Below are 18,561 nucleotides of genomic sequence, written 5' to 3'. Positions count from 1 at the left end.
GAAGGGAAAGGTCAGATTAGACTTGCAGACAAGCCCTTGGAAGTAGTGGAAACGTTTAAATACCTGGGGAGTGAATTAATGGAGAATGCTCGACTGGATGCTGAGATTAGTAAAAGGATTCAAGCTGGAAGTTGTTTCTATCATAGTGTAAGAAATATGTTATGGGACAAAGATGTGCCAATGGAAGCAACGGAAACTATGTACAAGATGTATTACATACCCATAACAACTTACGGAACAGAAACTTGGACAATGACAAAGAAGGATGAGAGTCGAATACAGGCAGCTGAAATGAAGTTCTTGAGGAGAATGATACAAAAGAGTAGAAGAGACAAAATAAGGAATGAGAAAATCCAGGAAAAAATCGGAGTAGAAAAAATAAATGATAGAATAGAGAAGAGCCGACTAATATGGTTTGTCACACAAAGCGAATGAGTGGTGAAAGAATGCAAAAAAAAGGTGATGGAAATGCAAATGCAAGGAAGGAGAGGCCATGGACAACCACAACTGAGATGGAAGGACACAATCCAACACAGTATTATAGAAGGAAACCTGGCCTGGGACACAGTGTTGGAGGAGGAGTGGTGGAAGGACTGAAGAAAGTGGAGGAACCATATTTGCCCCTACCCGGCTACAGCTGGATAAAGGGAAATGATGATTATGATGATGCTTTTGACCATGTTATTTACGTATTTATTACAAAAACATGTTCTCCTCTTTCATTTCTGATTTTCGTTATGGAACAGCCGTTGACGGGTATTACTAATTGATTCCAATATCGCCTTCAAATGTCGATGAGAGCGCTTGCAAGTGCACATAGCGAGACGACACTACACCGAAGAAGTAATGATGACTAAAAGCAAGAGTTCCTTGAGAAATTGGAGGACCATGCACAAGAGGATAATATTATAATAGGGGATCTAAATGCCCAAGTTGGAGTAGATAGAACAGGCTATGAAGAGGTAATGGGGTCCTTTGGATATGGGGGAAAGAATGCTGAAGGCGAGAATGTCCTAGATTTCTGTGCCAGAAATAACAAGATAATAAGAAACACCTTCAAGAAAAAGGACAGCCATAAAAAACCAGATACAGCTGGGATGGAAGAACTAAAACAGTCATTGATCATGTAATAACAGATAGAAAAAATGGAGAAGGAGCGAGAGATGTAAAAGCTATTCCCAGTGAATGTTTAGACAGCGATCACACGCTACTAATAGCTGACTTGAACTATAAGGTTGTGCGAACACCAAGTACACAGAAAATATCAAGAATGAAAGATTGGAAAATGAAAGATGAGGCAAATAAAAAAGCTTTTCAAGAGTTAGTAATGGAAAAGGTACCAAAGAATGAAACACAAAGTGCACAGGAGAAATGGAACCTGTTTAAAAGAACATTAGTGTATTGTGCAGCAGAAGTATGTGGCAAAACAAGAGGAGGAAGAAAGAGACCGGTTGGTGGAGTGAAAAAGTAAGAGAAGCTATTAAAGACCGAAATATGGCAAAGAAACATGTTGAGAAGCAAAAACAAATTCAAAGTGTCTTACCACAAGATAACAAAAAAATAGCTGACCTCGAACAAATACATACAGATAAGAAATTATTAGTGAAGACAATTGTGAAAGAAGAGAAGAGTTGGGAGATGTTCACACAAAAGCTAGAGGACTCATAAGGGAATCAAAAGTTGTTGTATGGAATATTGAAGAGTGGGAGATCAGACAACAAGGATATTAAAGCAACTGAAACAGAGGATGGAATCCTAACCTGAAATATAGAAAACATCAGAGACAAAATGGGAAACTATTTCGACAAGTTGTTAAATGGAAATGAAGAAAGACCAATTACGTGGTCAGAAACAGAAAATGCCCTTAAGCTTATGAAAGGAGGAAAATCACCAGGAGTAGAGGGCTTATCTGCAGATATAATCAAAGCAGCAGGCATACAAGGTCTTCAGTGGCTACATCGAACACTACCAGTAATCTGGAGAGATAAATAAGATACCAGATGAATGGAAAAAAGGATTGATCATACCAGTATTCAAAAAAGGAAGCAGAAGAAAGTGTACAAACTACAGAGGAATTACCTTGCCACCATGCTGCCTCAAGATATCGGAAAAGATCATAGCGAAGAGATTAAGAACAAAGATAGAACAATTTGAAGAAGAACAACAAATTCAGAGACAACAGAGGAACAACAGACCTAATTTTTGCCGTTAGACAACTATTGGAAAAGTACTGGGAAAAAGGGGAAGATCTGATAGTAGTGTTCCTAGATATAGAAAAAGCCTATGACAGAGTTCCAAGGAGCAAAATATGGGAATGTCTGCATAAACTGAGGGCTCCAAGTTCTCTAATTCGTAAGATCCAATTGCTATATGAAAACTGTGAAAGTAGTGTACAAATAGGGTTCCAAACAACAAGGCAGTGCACTACCTCCACTCCTTGCACTCAGGGATGTATTCATTAAAGAAATTAAAGCTGCAGAACCTGGAGATTTGAATGCATTAGTGTTTGCAGATGATGTTGCCATTTGGAGAGAAACAGAGCAAGAAGTCCAAAGGAAATTGGATTTGCTGGGTCAACAAATTGGAATATAAGTTAACTGTGAGTAAGAAGAAAACAGTAGCAATGAAATTGAGTAGAACACCCAGCGAATGCGACTCAGACTCCATGGAGAGAGACCTGAATGTGTAAAAAGCTTCAGCTATCTTGGAAGTATTGTATCGAACCAGAGGAGTGCTAAATTGGAAATCCAGAACAGAGTGACAACAGGTTCCACGTTCTTCTATCAGGCATGAAATCTAGTGTGGGACAAAGCAGTTCCCGTAAAAGCCAAACAAACAATGTTTAAATCTTACTCCTGCCAATCATGACATATGGGTTAGAGACCTGTGTGTTATTGAAAAGAGACATCAGCAAACTGCAAGCATGTAAAATGAAATTTTTATGATGTGCTATGCAAAAAGCAAGAAGAGACAGAATTAGAAATGAGTGCATTAGAAATGACATGCAAGTGACCTGTACGATGGAAGAAAGACTACACATTGCATGGTTGAAATGGTTTGGACATGTGCAAAGGATGGAAGAGACTAGAACCCTCAGACAATACTTGGAAATGGCAGTACCTGGAAGGAGACATGTTGGACGTACCAGAAGGTGGCTGGACCAAATAAATGCAGACCTTATTGAGAAAGAAACAACACTACAGGACGCGAAAGGAGAGGAACTCTATAATGACAGGAACCGGTGGAGGCATATTGTCCACAAAAGTCCTCCCCGGCCCGCTGGAAGAATACCCAGATGATGATAATGATGATGACGACCAAAGAGGATCGATCAGTTTTCTTATTCAAACAGCGGCACCTAGCCGAAATTAACTGTACTACACGTACATGTATTTAAAGATAAAAATTTCATAATGTTCCGTACTGAACTGTATCACAATTAAATTGAAACAAGAAATTAAGTGGTTCAACCTATTCAATACAAGTAAATAAGAAATGTAGTGTTACATTCTTATCTGGTTAAAAGCGGTACCGGTTTCGACCACCAATCTGGGTCATCATCAGCCGATTAAAAATACAAAAGCAATGCATAGGAAAACAAAAAATTAAAGGATAAGTCTTTCACAAAAGCAGTTCAAGAAGCAATATAAGACAATAGGGGTTAGCACTGCGCAATTTTAAATCATAAAATCCAGAAGAAGTCGAAGATCAGTCACTTATATGTAGCAAGGCGCAAGTCCCTGAAATAAAACAAGGGAATGGATGACTTCCCGAAACATGTATGGTAAAATAGTTTTCTTTCATTATAAGGTGTATTGACAAGGCGGACTCAAGTTAAAAACTATTTTGAATAGTTCTGTAATAGATTTATATGCCGTACTTGCTATAGCGGACTTCAACTATATATTTTCCTTGGAATTTTACAACAAAAGTTAGGGACCATCATGTACATTATGGCAAGACACAAAGGATATTGCTCATTCTTTGGCATATTTTATTACACTTAGTTTAAATTTTATTATGAAGCATATATTCATTACTCACCTGCACTGGCCATGCAGCGCCATCTCCCAAAGCACATATAGTATGGCCCTCAATTTGCTTACTAAGTTCCCACAACATGTCAATCTCTTCTGGTTGGGCATTGCCAACAACAAAGCGATGAATGATCTTGTTCATCCAAGAGATACCTTCTCTGCATGGTGTGCACTGGCCACACGATTCGTGTTTATAAAACTCAATCAGCCTAGCAATCGCTTTTACGACATCTGTCTGCTTATTCATCACAATGATTGCAGCAGTTCCTAAACTGGTTTGGCATGCAACCAAACCATCAAAGTCCATTAAAGCCTCCTCACATACTCTGAAAATGAAAATGAAGATAATAAGAATAAAAAAAGTATTATTAGGTCACTATTCTTACTAATTACTGATTAGGTGTCAGTCACAATGTCTAAACTACAGAACAGAGAGGAAGACACTACACAGCGAATATCCTGCTAAGCCATCTCAAGAAGCATATCACAAGTCTATGAATTCCACCACAAACTTAAGAACAATATCATGAAAAAACAACCAAACTAGCCAGGAAAAAGCATTCATCATACTCCAGCAAAATATGAAATACACATATTTTTTAAATCAACTATATGTTGAAGCAGAGAATCAGAAAATAAAATAAAGAACAAATCATGATAAATGACTACTATAATGTGGAAGTCATATATGCTAGGCAAGAAAGGCAAAGAACATTCAAAATCCATCTGCCTGAACAGTGATTATGGATTCTCATTCATATTTCAAAAATCAAGATTATTCTTACAGGCCCGGTTTCTTCAACTCTACGTTGAATTTTGCTTAACAAATGTTAACTAACAATTGTTATTAATTTAACACTTCGTTTAAAAGTACCCTGTTTCACGAACATATTTCCAACATTTGTTACGAAACAATTGTTAAAGACAAATTAACACATTTCCGTAAGATTTCTGAACGCGTCTGGCAGTGAGCGTCTTTTGTTTCTTTACATATAGCGCTCCTAGTGGCGTGTTGAAATAGTATTTTGTCACACAGACACATGGTTGACATTATTATAGGTTATGGTTAGCGGAGACCGCTAAGAAGTAAACATGTCAAGTAAGAGGCAACATCAGCGTTATTATGATGAATGCGAGACAAATGTTATAGTTTTAATTTAAAATTATGCGAGTGTGCTTAAAATATGAAATAACGGACTGTTATATCACAACATTCTATATAGCCTATTCTTGTAGGAGTGCAAACTAAGGTTCCTACATCACCGGGAAAATGTGATAATTGATATGTTTTGAATGATTTTCGGGCATTCTTTTGTTGCGGGGAAAATAATGTTGTGCCTTGTTAATGCTGCAATGGCAGCAAGAATTCTTTGTAGAATTCTACACATTCTTTTCTTGCCCTCGTGAACATAGTCGCCTACAATTAGGCCTTTTTTCTTTTGAAATAAATACTATTTGTTCGGGATGTCGACCTATGAAGATCTTTTGCCCCTACAATTAGGCCTACATGGAAAGTGTCTCGAGGTCAGATGTCATTACAAACCTCCGCTTCGGACGAAGTGGAGGTGGTATAACACTAAAGGCGAACAAATTTTAATTATACATGTCAGGTCCGCAACCTAATAACTTCTGAAAAATTGATGAAACCCCGATTCCAATGCAAGGCGTATATATTTAGGAGTTGTGGCATAGTGGTCATCGTACTTGTCTGCGAGCGTCGTAGATGTGAGTTCGAGTCTCGTTTCAGGGAACGTTATTTAAAAATTGGAACAAAAATATTACGCAAATTGCAGTACCGGTACACTGTTTTCTACCTGAAATTAATATAGGTCTAAACGTTCTCACAGTTACCGCTGGATCTCTTCTTGATCTGTTTATCCTCCAGGGTCGGTTTTTCCCTCGGACTCAGCGAGGGATCCCACCTCTACCGCCTCAAGGGCAGTGTCCTGGAGCTTCAGACTTTGGGTCAGGGGATACAATTGGGGAGAATGATCAGTACCCCCCCAGGCGACCTCACCTGCTATGCTGAACAGGGGCCTTGTGGAGGGATGGAAAGAAGATTGGATGGGACAGGGAAGGAAGCGGCCGTGGCCTTAAGTTAGGTACCATCCCGGCATTTGCCTGGAGGAGAAGTGGGAACCCACGGAAAACCACTTCAAGGATGGCTGAGGTGGGAATCGAACCCTCTTTTACTCAGTTGACCTCCCGAGGCTGAGTGGACCCCGTTCCAGCCCTCATACCACTTTTCAAATTTCGTGGCAGAGCCAGGAATCGAACCCGGACCTCTGGGGGGTGGCAGCTAATCACGCTAATCACTACACCACAGAGGCGGACTATATTAATTAGAGGTAGGAAATAAAGTTCCACTGCAATTTGATCATTACTTTTATTCGCATTTTTACCTTCACATTCCCTGAAATAATTAATTATATTTGTATTTAAAAAAAAGTGATCTAACGCGGGACTCGAACTCTCATCGTCGTGGTTCGTAGACAAGTACGATGACCACTCGGCCACTGCTACACTTGACTAGTGTGCAACTTTTAAAGTATATACACAGTGCTTTACAATCGGGAATTCGTAATTTTTTCGGAAATTATTAGGTTACGGACCTAACAAGTACAAGTTAACTGTGTTCGCATTTTAGTGTTCTATCCCCTCCACGTGGTCCGAAGCGGATCCTGCCTCATGACATTTGTCCTCATTTATTTTGAAAACGAAACTGTACGGTATTGACCCAAACCCTTCTACACGAGTTACTGTTGAGTGTCCCCCAGCAGGTACATTAAGCTAGTTGAAATCGATTGGACGCAGGGTCTAACCCATCCTTGTAAAGTCTATAAGCAACTGCTGCACTGGAGAGATTGGTAAGTTGCAATCTGTTGGAAACTCTAACCTATATCGTCTAGTAGGCACCTTGTTCATTACGGCTTCGGTAATTAGAAATCTTTCTTCTGACAACTCTAAAAGGTCGTTATTTCTTAGTATGGGTCGTCCTTTGCCGTCTTCAGTTTATAAATAGTCCTCATACAGCAGTAAAGCTTCAAACTTACGTCTTCTACATGTCTCCATTTTGAAATTTTAGCAACTGTTAAGAGGTTTAACACAGGGGTGCTGCTAGGTTAATTTAACACAAGATTTAACAATTGTTAGAGTTAACAATTCTTGATGAGACGACCATTTTGTTAAATTGTGTGTTAAGTCTCCTTAACAGCAGTGTTAACGCTTAACATTCGTTGAAGAAACCGGGCCACAGAGAGTTAAATTATTCATATACCTGGAACTCCTCAACCTCAAGTGGTAAAAGAATGACTGCTTATAACACAATGTAAAGAACTGTATTTCAGAACTAAACATTTAATATTCTTGCATCACTTGATTTTCATTTACTTTTGTGCCAAGGTATTATTATATCATAACTGTAGTTACACTATGTGATCAAAAGTATCTGGGCACCACCCAAAACATACGTTTTTCATCTTAGGTGCATTGTGCTGCCACCTACTGCCAGGCACTCCATAGCAGCGACCTCAGTAGTCATTCGATTGGGTGTCACTTGTGTCAGAAGTCTGCACGCGAGATTTCCACACTCCTAAACAACCCTAGGTCCACTGTTTCTGATGTGATAGTGAAGTGGAAACGAGAAGGGACACGTACAGCACGAAAGCGTACAGGCCGACCTCGTCTGTTGACTGAAAAGAGACCGCTGACAGTTGAAGAGGGTAGTCAAGTGTAATAGGCAGGCATCTACCCAGACCATCACACAGGAATTCCAAACTGCATCAGGATCCACTCCACGTCCTATGACAGTTCGGCAGGAGGTGAGAAAATTTGGATTTCATGGTCGAGTGGCTGCCCATAAGCCACACGTCACGCAGGTCAATGCCAAACAACGCCTCGCTTGGTGTATGGAGCGTAAACATTGGACAATTGAACAGTGGAAAAACGTTGTGTGGGGTGACGAATCGCGGTACACAATGCGGCGATCCGATGGCAGGGTGTGGGTATGACGAATACCCGGTGAACGTCATCTGCTAGCGTGCGTATTGCCAACAGTAAAATTCGGAGGTGGTGGTGTTTTGGTGTGGTCGTGCTTTTCATGGAGGGGGTTTGCACCCCTTGTTGTTTTGCGTGGCACTATCACAGCACACGCCTACATTGATGTTTTAATCACCTTCTTGCTTCCCACAGTTGAAGAGCACTTCGGGGATGGCGATTGCATCTTTCAACACAATCAAGCACCTGTTCATAATGCACGGCCTGTGGCGGAGTGGTTACACGACAATAACATTCCTGTAATGGACTGGCCTGCACAGAGTCCTGACCTGAATCCCATAGAACACCTTTGGGATGTTTTGGAACGCCGACTTCATACCAGGCCTCACCGACCGACATCGCTACCTCTCCTCAGTGCAGCACTCCGTGAAGAATGGGCTGCCATTCCCCAAGCACCTTCCAGCACCTGATCGAATGTATGCCTGTGAGAGTGGAAGCTGTCATCAAGGCTAACGGTGGGCCAACACCATATTGAATTCCAGTATTACCGATGGAGGGCGCCACGAACTTGTATGTCATGTTCAGCCAGGTGTTTGGATACTTTTGATCACATAGTGTATATATTGGTTCAATACAAAGAAAGAAAGAAAGAAAGAAAGAAAGAAAGAAAGATAGAAAGAAAGGAAAAAGAAAGAAAATCAAAGCACTTTACAGTACTAAAACGTACATAAATAATACACATTATATTCAATCTGTTAATGTTGGCAACGTTATAATTTGGATGTAACATGTGAAAGATAAGAATTATGCTGTAAAACAATTATATAATATGGTTCATAATACATAGATATCCATTTATAAAGGTTTACTACAATAAAGAATTTAAAGACATTAATCTTGGGTTATGTTAATAATGTTTTAAGCAATAGTCACACCAGTATAGATAAGCCAATATAAAAGGCAACTAAGTTATGTGCATCTCATAACAAGCACAGTTTGAGAAGGTTCAGTTTCCAATAAATACCAAAAACAACTTACTTCTTTGGGATGAGGGGTGTGGATGAACCACCAGGGATGATTGCCAGTAAATTATCCCATCCTCCAATAACACCTCCAGCATGTAACTCAATCAATTCCTTTAAAGGAATAGACATTTCTTCCTCAACTGTGCAAGGATTACATACATGTCCTGAAATATTGAACAGCTTGGTTCCAGAATTCCGTGGTCGACCAAAGCTTGCAAACCAGGATCCTCCTCTTCGGCAAATTGTCTATAAATGATGAAAAATTCATTACATTTAAATTATCACACCCAACTTTTATTAAACAATGCAAAATGGAGTAACATTATTATACATAATACTTTTATTATTATTTCCATCTGGTTAGTTCGGTTAATGTCCAATCATTGTCCCGTTTCTCTACAGGGTCAGGTATGAAGAGGGATGAATCTTCATATATTTTATAACTGTTACATTCTACAGTCTGCCAAAACTTTTTGAATAAATAAATTTATAAACTGTCTAAAAAAGAAAACGTGGCAACAGAATTATACCTGAAGAAGAAACAACTTGATTAAAGTGGAATGACATGTTTCATTCTTGAAAGTACATCAGATTCTAGGAACGTAATCTTGTGAAGTTGACTAATGTGGTGCTTGTTCGTCTTGTGGTAGCCCAGTTATGGATACTGAAAAACCCGCTTACTAATGAAGACAAAATTAAAATCCAGGAAATGGACAGGCATCCACATCTTTCAGCGGTGGTGTGTATGTCGAAACTCACGTTGATCGAACCAAATCGAAGTGTTAGTATCTATTAGCTTGACTATGATGGCCACCAACAGTCCATATTGACTTAAGGTATTCATAAAAGTTTCATTAAAAAATCCATAATTTTACAACAAAACTTCTAAAATTTTGTTAGTAGTTAAGAGGAAGGTAAACGAAGACTGTTAAGCTATTAGATTGCCCTATATATAATTTATTTTTTTTTTGCTAGGGGCTTTACGTCGCACCGACACAGATAGGTCTTATGGCGACGATGGGATAGGAAAGGCCTAGGAGTTGGAAGGAAGCGGCCGTGGCCTTAATTAAGGTACAGCCCCAGCATTTTGCCTGGTGTGAAAATGGGAAACCACGGAAAACCATTTTCAGGGCTGCCGATAGTGGGATTCGAACCTACTATCTCCCGGATGCAAGCTCACAGCCGCGCGCCTCTACACGCACGGCCAACTCGCCCGGTATATATAATTTAAGGGGTGTCCAAGAATTTTTTTTTTCTTAAACAATGACACTTTTTTGAGACTACTACCTAGCAACTACAAAAATGCATTTTTTTTTTTTTGCCGAACTATTTTCATTAGTGTTACCGATGTCCCCCTACTAAATGTATTAGTTTATCACGATTACACAAAGAATTATAACTTTTTTCAAAAATGCAATTTTTTTCTTTGTACTAAGTTTTTGAACAGGGATATGTTTTTTCTCAGTTCTAGTACAGGACATTCCTAAATTAATTATCTTCAATTTGAGACATTTTTGAGGTAGATATCTCAATTAAAACTCTACTTGTTGTTCGAACCAGAAAAGAAAACATAATTCTTAGTTTTGAGTAAATTAAGTTTAAAGTTTTGTATTATGATTAGACCTCGATCTTTTTACCTGAAAGTATTAGAATTCTCCCACTGGGTAGGTGGGACCTTCCTTATCAAGTTTCTTGTCCTCTTTCAGCTTTCTTCTTCCCTTGAGGTACCTCATTCGCTGTCTTTGTTCAGCACTGATCTGGAGCTGACTTCTGCATACACGTGCCTCATAAGCTTGTGACACTCCTGATGCTGAGTACATACCAAGCACCATCTTCATTCTTCTTAAAACCTCTATTTCAACCTTGTTTCCACAATTAAAGTGTAAAATAGCATCCATGACATCCAGTTTGAGAGTGGACAGCCGCACATATGTATCTTTTCTACACCTCTTCCATACTGTAGCGTTGAATGACTCACTGGATTTTGAGTCCAACCATGAAGACATTTTGGTAACATTTTTGGATCACACAGCCTTTCATACACAGGCTTCATTGCATGTAGGACTCCTAGTGACATTCCTGCTTTATGCTTAATAATTGTCAAGTAGATTGTCAGCTTTGGCTTGTTGGTATGAACACCAACTGTCTGTTCCTATAAGGCACCTGTGATGAGAAGGCCTGTCTTTATGGGCAATCAAATGATACAATGTTGCCCACATAGCATTTGTCATATCTTCTATGGAACTGCAGCTGGAATGCAAAGTAATTCCAAAGTAATTCTGACACTTGTCTATCAGTATCCCAGTTAATTTGCCTCTACCACCCATCTGTTATGTTGTACAATTTTTCTAACAAGGGAACATCGGCAACGGTTAAGTCGCCGATCGCAATGAAACTTGGAAAACACATTGAAGTACACGTAAAAAAAGATGTCAGCATCAATTTAGGGTGCAGACATTCATTAGGGCGTTAACTAAGGGGCCTAAAATTTGAAACATTTCAAATTCCACGCGAACAGCGATGAATACCTGCTAGCCAATGCTTAGTCGGCACACTGTCTGCTTCAGCCACACCTCTGCACCTCCTCCCCATCCTTCTGGTTCGCCACCGCATGTTTCCCTTCTCCCCGTGCCTGCCTGTCTACTTAGCTGTCGAACAGAACTGGTGCTACACTTTGCATATATAAATGCACACCTTTTTTAATTTTTCAAGGCTTTTCCTACTACATCAAACTTTACTACATTCCATGTCATACACGTATCAAAGTTGTCTATGCATTGATTTATATTCGACAACCATTGCTACAATTGAAATGTGTTGAGTCTGTCACTGCAAAACATAAATAAATCGTTTATTACAAGCACTAATAAAAATATTCTACCTAAATTCCTTATACCAGAGTACACAATACGGATAATACCAGTAATTTCAAACTTGGAGTTTATAATTGTTGTTGTCCGCGATCTTGTTACGTTATCATTTTTCTTGCTATTTGTTTCACGTCGCACTGACACCGATAGGTCTTATGGCGACGATGGGATAGGAATGGCCTAGGAATGGGAAGGAAGCGGCCGTGACATTAATTAAGGCACAGCCGCAGCATTTGCCTGGTGTGAAAATGGAAAACCACGGAAAACCATCTTTAGAGCTGCCGACACTGGGGTTCGAACCTACTATCACCCGCATGCAAGCTCTCAGCCGCGTGCCCCTAACCGGACGGCCAACTCACCCGGTCTATGACACAACTCATAGCATACACAAAATGGTAGGGGAGGGGACATAAAAAGAAGGTCTGGACCTGTAACCAGGTTTTGATATCTCGAGGTACCGAATCTCATTACATTCATTGAGATCCTCTACCCAGGCATGTTAATTTCTTTAAATAAAAGTATATAACGCTGTTCAAAGGTGGGCGATTTAATTTAATTAATTTCATATGTATGGCCACTCTAAAGGACACTACCGACAGCTTTAAGGCGTTTTAGAAGTAAATAATAATTTAAGCATAGGTCGGATGCCCGATGGTGCTTAAATCGGGGTTGTACCCAGGAATGTGACAACTCACCTGAATTAGCAGGAATGAAAATATAAAATTTTACGTAAGATATGGGTATATTAGTTTAGGTTATTTTTTTTATCATTATGTGTGAAACAGAACGTTATTTAACACAATGCGCCCGCTGGTAGTAATATTACTACCACGCGGCGTGCGCCTGAGTGCCGCTGTTAGTAATACTACTACCACAATCTTTGAAATTCAGCCACTCGAAAGCTATTCACGTTATCGAATTAGTTTTTGCTCTGACATGTTGTCGATTTCCTTTATTATCGTTAGGTGGTGTTGTCGATCGATAGTGACTGGTGGTGCAACTTAGGGACGATGTTTCGTAGCCATGTGCGCTCAGATCTTACATAATTGCTAACATACGTACTTCTCGCGCGTTCCGGTTAGATAAGCTCAGATTTATGTGCGTCTGTTCTAATGATAGATTATATGACTTCACAGATTTAGAATGAAAGTGTAGTGAGGCAACAGTCTGCAATCATCTCTCAAGTAGTTGATTTATACTGTATAATTATTGAGATATGGATCCCGGACCTTGTACAAGTAAAGGAAATCCTACGTGTGCATACAGCCCACGGATAAGTGAACAGATTATTACGGAACTTGTGAACGATTCAGATTCTGATCTGTATGAAAGTGATTGTGAAGAAGAAAATGACAATATACAAGTCCCTCAGGATGCTGAATCATCAGATTCATCACCAGAAGAACCAGTCGCAAAAAGACGGAGGGAGGCGAGAAGCATGGGAACACAATGGAAACAAGATATTACTCCTGTGAACAGGCCCGTTTTTTCTGGAGCACCACGACTGAATGCTAATAACCTTGATATTTCTGCAGAATCTTCACCTCTAGATTTCTTTAGTTTATTTTTTGACAGTAATGTACTGAATGTTATCCGAGTGGAAAGTAACAGATATGCCCTACAGTAAATACATCTAAAGAAGCAAGAAGGCCCTTTGAAACCTAAATCAGTGCATGCGCAGTGGAAACCAGTGACTCTGAATGAACTAAAGTTATTTTTTGCAGTAGTGATTCACATGTGTTTGATTCGTAAACCTTTTCTCCGGGACTACTGGAGCACAACACCAATTCTAAAAACTGACTACGCAAAGTCCATTGGAATGTCGAGAGACCGATTTCTTGCTATTCTGACAATGTTGCATCTGAATGACAATGATAAGCAAAAACAAAGAGGCCATCCAGGCTACAATCCTCTGTTCAAAATCCAACCAATACTAGACTGCCTGAAAACAAGTTTTCAGAATTGTTACTCTCCTGATGAATCATTGACAATCGATGAAGCAGTACGTCCATTTCGGGGACGTATATTTTTTCGTGTGTTCATGAGAGGAAAGCCACAGAAGTATGGAATCAAGATCTTTCAACTTTGTGAAGCGACGAGTGGTTACGTGTGCAACATGGAAGTGTATTCTGGGGCCCATGTCACAGTGGAGGATTACAATTCTTCCTTCAATGTTGTTGACAGACTGTGCGAACCAGTAAAAAATAGGGGGCACACAGTGTATATGGACAGATGGTTTTCAAGCCCCAACATTTATGACCATCTGTGGGACTGTCAGACTAAAGCAGCTGGCACCGTGATGCCAAATCGGAAAGGAATGCCAAAATCAGAGTTCGCGAAAAAACTGAAAAAGGGTGAAATAATGTAATTGCAGAAAGAACACTTTCTAGCAATAAAGTGGGGAGATGTTCGAGATGTGTATATGCTGAGCACTGCACATGATGACATGATTGAAGTACCTGCAGCAAGAGAGAGCCACGAGAAATCCAAACCATCAGCAGTAGTAGACTATAACAAATTCAAAATTGGTGCTGATAAGTCCGACCAATTGTTGGCATATTATGCATTCACAAGGAAATCGATCAAATGGTGGAAAAAATTATTCTTCCATCTGTTTGATCTTGCCATAGTGAATGCCTATATACTGTACCGTAAGCCTTCTTCACAAAAACTTCCCCTTTCGAAATTTTGTGAACGTTTAGCGGTTGAGTAGTGTTGGGGCCGAAATTACTGAAGAATCACGAGCATCAACTGCGGGAAAGCTAGTAGGTAGAGATCATTTTCCACACAGAATACCTGCAGTACACGCAAAGTTTGCTACGACAAGTCCAAACGTAACACCGGTCGTGCTGTGAAGAAAATGACAACCATATATTGTCGTAAATGTGACGTAGGTCTTTGCATAGGAGAATGTTTTAAGTGTTACCATACCAAAGCTCAGTATTGGGATTAACGATGTGTAATTCTGTTATTCAGTGACTAAAAAATATCAAACTTTTCTAGTGAATTAGAAATTCAGGTGCGTGAACAAGGATAACTGAATGGACCAATATTGCAGCCTAAGTTTCTTCCCAATGCTGAAGGTAAGCATATTTTATTTGATTTCGTGGAATAGCCCACTCTTTGAACAATATGTATATAAATTTGTTAATTTATAATGCAAAAACTGACAAAACTGTGATTTTTTTTCTGAGAGTCTAAATTACGCCGGCACATGTAGGGACGCTATCTTGAAACATCCGGGCTCATAGTGTTAAAGGATTTCAATAATTACAGTATGAAAGAAGCGAAGTATAGCACCTGTCCCGTTCAACAGCTAAGCAGCCAACACGCGTGGGACGAAGGGGAACGTGCGTTGGCGAACCAGTTGGATGGGGGTGGGGAGGAGGTGCAGAGGTGTGTCTCCAGGCAGGCAGTGTGCCGGCTTAGCATTGGCTAGCAGATATTCATCGCTGATTGCGCGGTTCTTGAAATGTCGCAAATTTTAGGCTCCTTAGTTAACGCCCTAATGAATGTTGGCACTAAAAATTGATGCTGACTTTTTTTTACATGTACCTCAATGTGTTTAGCAAGTTTCATCGCGATCGGTGACTTAACCATTATATGCTTACAATATTGTGATTTTTTATTCCACCTTTTCAATACAATTGGTTTTATGTTGTTAGATCATAATGCTACGACACTGTTTTATAGGGACATGTTTCGCTTGAATTTCAAGCATCCTCAGCCTATATAATCATTTCAAGGTTAAGACCTGTCGTATTTGATTTGTTTTGACAAATTTGTGCTTAATTATAATTCTAACAATAAAGTAATAAAATATATAATCATAGGAATTTATGAACACATTGACAGTTTAACAATATGAATGACTATACTAAAATTGGAATAACCGTTAATTCTAAAGATACTGACATCCAAAACACAGTGTCTTCAAATGTTGAAAGTTTGGCTAAAATTGTTTTCTCAAAGTTCTAGTTTATTAAAAACAATTGTAATTTGACTTCTGTGTTAAAACTTGAGTCGTAATTATAGTTAAAACTTATTGGTGTCTTTAGATTAAAATCTTGGATCCGTTTGAATGTTAATATCTTTAGAATTAATGGTTATTCCAATTTTAGTACAGTCATTCATATTGTTAAACTATCAATGACCGGGCGAGTTGGCCGTGCGCGTAGAGGCGCGCGGCTGTGAGCTTGCATCCGGGAGATAGTAGGTTCAAATCCCACTATCGGCAGCCCTGAAGATGGTTTTCCGTGGTTTCCCATTTTCACACCAGGCAAATGCTGAGGTGTACCTTAATTAAGGCCACGGCCGCTTCCTTCCAATTCCTAGGCCTTTCCTATCCCATCGTCGCCATAAGACCTACCTGTGTCGGTGCGACGTAAAGCCCTTAGCAAAAAAAAAAAAAAAAAAAAAAAAAAAAAAAAAAAAAAAAAAAAACTATCAATGTGTTCATAAATTCCTATGATTATATATTTTATTACTTTATTGTTAGAATTATAATTAAGCACAAATTTGTCAAAACAAATCAAATACGACAGGTCTTAACCTTGAGATGATTATATGGGCTGAGGATGCTTGAAATTCAAGCGAAACATGTCCCTATCAAACAGTGTTGTAGCATTATGATCTAACAACATAAAACCAATTGTATTGAAAAGGTGGAATAAAAAATCACAATATTGTAAGCATATTATAGCAAATTCAATACCGGTCTAATCATGAGATTAGTTTCATAAAATGACTTAACCATTGCCAATGTTCCCTTGTAAGAGCTGTTCCTAAACGTTTTTGGTAGTGGCTCACACATTTCAGTTTATTGACTTCTTTACCATTGTATGGAGGGGCTGCCTGGTCGAGGCGGTAAAGGCGTGCTTGGTTCGCCACGGAAGGACGTGGGTTCGAATCCCCGTCAGGAAGTCGTAAAATTTAAGGAACGAGATTTCCACTTCCGGAGGTGCATATGGCCCTGAGGTTCAATCAGCCTACACCAAAAATGAGTACCAGGTTAATTCCTGGGGGCAAAGGCGGCCGGGCGTAAAGCTAACCACTCTACTCCATCATGTGCCGAGGTTAACAATGGTGGAAGCTTTTACCTTCCACTCCTCCAAGGGCCTTCATGGCCTGTACAGAGGTGACTTTGCTTTTCTTTTTTAAACCATTGAATGGACTGGAATTACAGACTGCCTTGTAACTTTTGGAATCCCCATCCCCATGGAAATCTACATACTCCAGACCTCTACTCTCACTTGAGCGAGAAAATATTTTTACTGCTCCACAAGGTTCCATATAAGGCGAAGACCCATTGTAATTTTTGGCACAGACAGCAACATATTCAGCCTTCCAACCTAAATAGGATGAGGAATGCTTATCATCACTTGAATGCTTCTTACATCCAATAGAGTTTCTGGACATTATCTCAACATCTAGAACTTTGCCTGTGTCAACAGATATTGCACATACAACACCCGACAATGAAGAATAGCCTCGTTTCTGCCATGTACCATCTACGGAAACACCACATTCTTCTTCAGAACTTCTTGGGAAGCAGACTTCATGCATTCTTCAGCGTAGGTAGACAGAAGAGAAGATAAAGTTTTCACATGCTCATTATAAGCCTTAGGCAAGGGTGGTGGAGGGAGGTTCATGAGACAAGCAATTTCTATGGCATCACTGTATCCACAACCTACTAACCTCATGTTATAAACAAGGCATCTGTTTACCTCGGGAACGTGTTCCTGCCTTTTTGAGGAGCGAATTGTCTTGCTTTCAAAACCACACAATTCACATACCAAACCAAGAACTACAGCCCATCCAAATCTTTGAGTTACAAAATTCTTAACCTTCAAGGAAGAGCATTCAAAGCAGCCGGGCATGCTACAATATTTATTAAATTCTGAAGACAATCTGTGTCAATAATTATGTTAAAATTATCACCTGGTATGTCCTAGTCATCTGAAACATGGTTTTCGTTTTGACTGGGTTTTCTATACCGGTTACCACAAAAACTATGTTGTTTCTTTTTAACGTTTCGATATTTTGAGCCCATGACAACGAATATACATCCAAATGCACACAGGTAAACAGGCAATGTGACAATCTTTTCACTCAAAACACGCAGTTATGAAAACCATGGAAGCTGCCATTACCAAAGAGAATTACTGCTGAATACAAAGAATACGCACGTGGAGCCATCTGTGGAGAGCTATTCTGCAACGAGCGCCAAACCTGAATTAAAACATCAAAAGGAACCATGAAATTCTCCGTGCAGTGATGCCACGCCCAACTCAGACCGAGACACGGATGCACTGTTGACTTTAAATAAATTTTCTGAGCATATTTATGCACGAAACATGTAAGAACTATACATTTTCTTAAAGTAGAAGAATTAAGCTTTCATCAGGAAACAAAAATGAAAAAGTGAAAATTCCGTCCAAATAAGTCATTTCTAACATATATGAATACCTTAATTACTATTATTAATTATTTTAAGGTCCGCATTATCAATATAATTCAAAATCTAGTATGTATACTAAACCATCAAATAATAAATATACATAAATACATGTTTCGAGAATTCAAATTCTCTCCTTCAGCTTACAGATTAAAATTGCATGCATGTAAAAGACC

General features: G+C 39.3%; 1 protein-coding gene across 1 annotated transcript in view; it reads right to left on the bottom strand.

Moving 5' to 3' along the window:
* ND-51 (NADH dehydrogenase (ubiquinone) 51 kDa subunit) overlaps positions 1-18,561 on the bottom strand; it is a 60,199-nt gene that overhangs the window by 13,574 nt on the left and 28,064 nt on the right. The window contains exons 7-8 of the mRNA XM_067151521.2: positions 9,072-9,304; positions 4,045-4,363 (exon numbers count right to left, since the gene is read on the bottom strand). Of these exons, the coding sequence (XP_067007622.2) occupies positions 4,045-4,363; positions 9,072-9,304 (552 nt within the window). The remainder of the gene's footprint in view (positions 1-4,044; positions 4,364-9,071; positions 9,305-18,561) is intronic.

This window comes from Anabrus simplex, chromosome 7, assembly GCF_040414725.1.
Source record: "Anabrus simplex isolate iqAnaSimp1 chromosome 7, ASM4041472v1, whole genome shotgun sequence".
In the NCBI taxonomy this organism is placed as follows: Eukaryota; Metazoa; Arthropoda; class Insecta; order Orthoptera; family Tettigoniidae; genus Anabrus; species Anabrus simplex.
The sequence above is the reverse complement of the archived record's forward strand: the minus strand, read 5'-3'. Positions and strand labels throughout refer to the sequence as shown.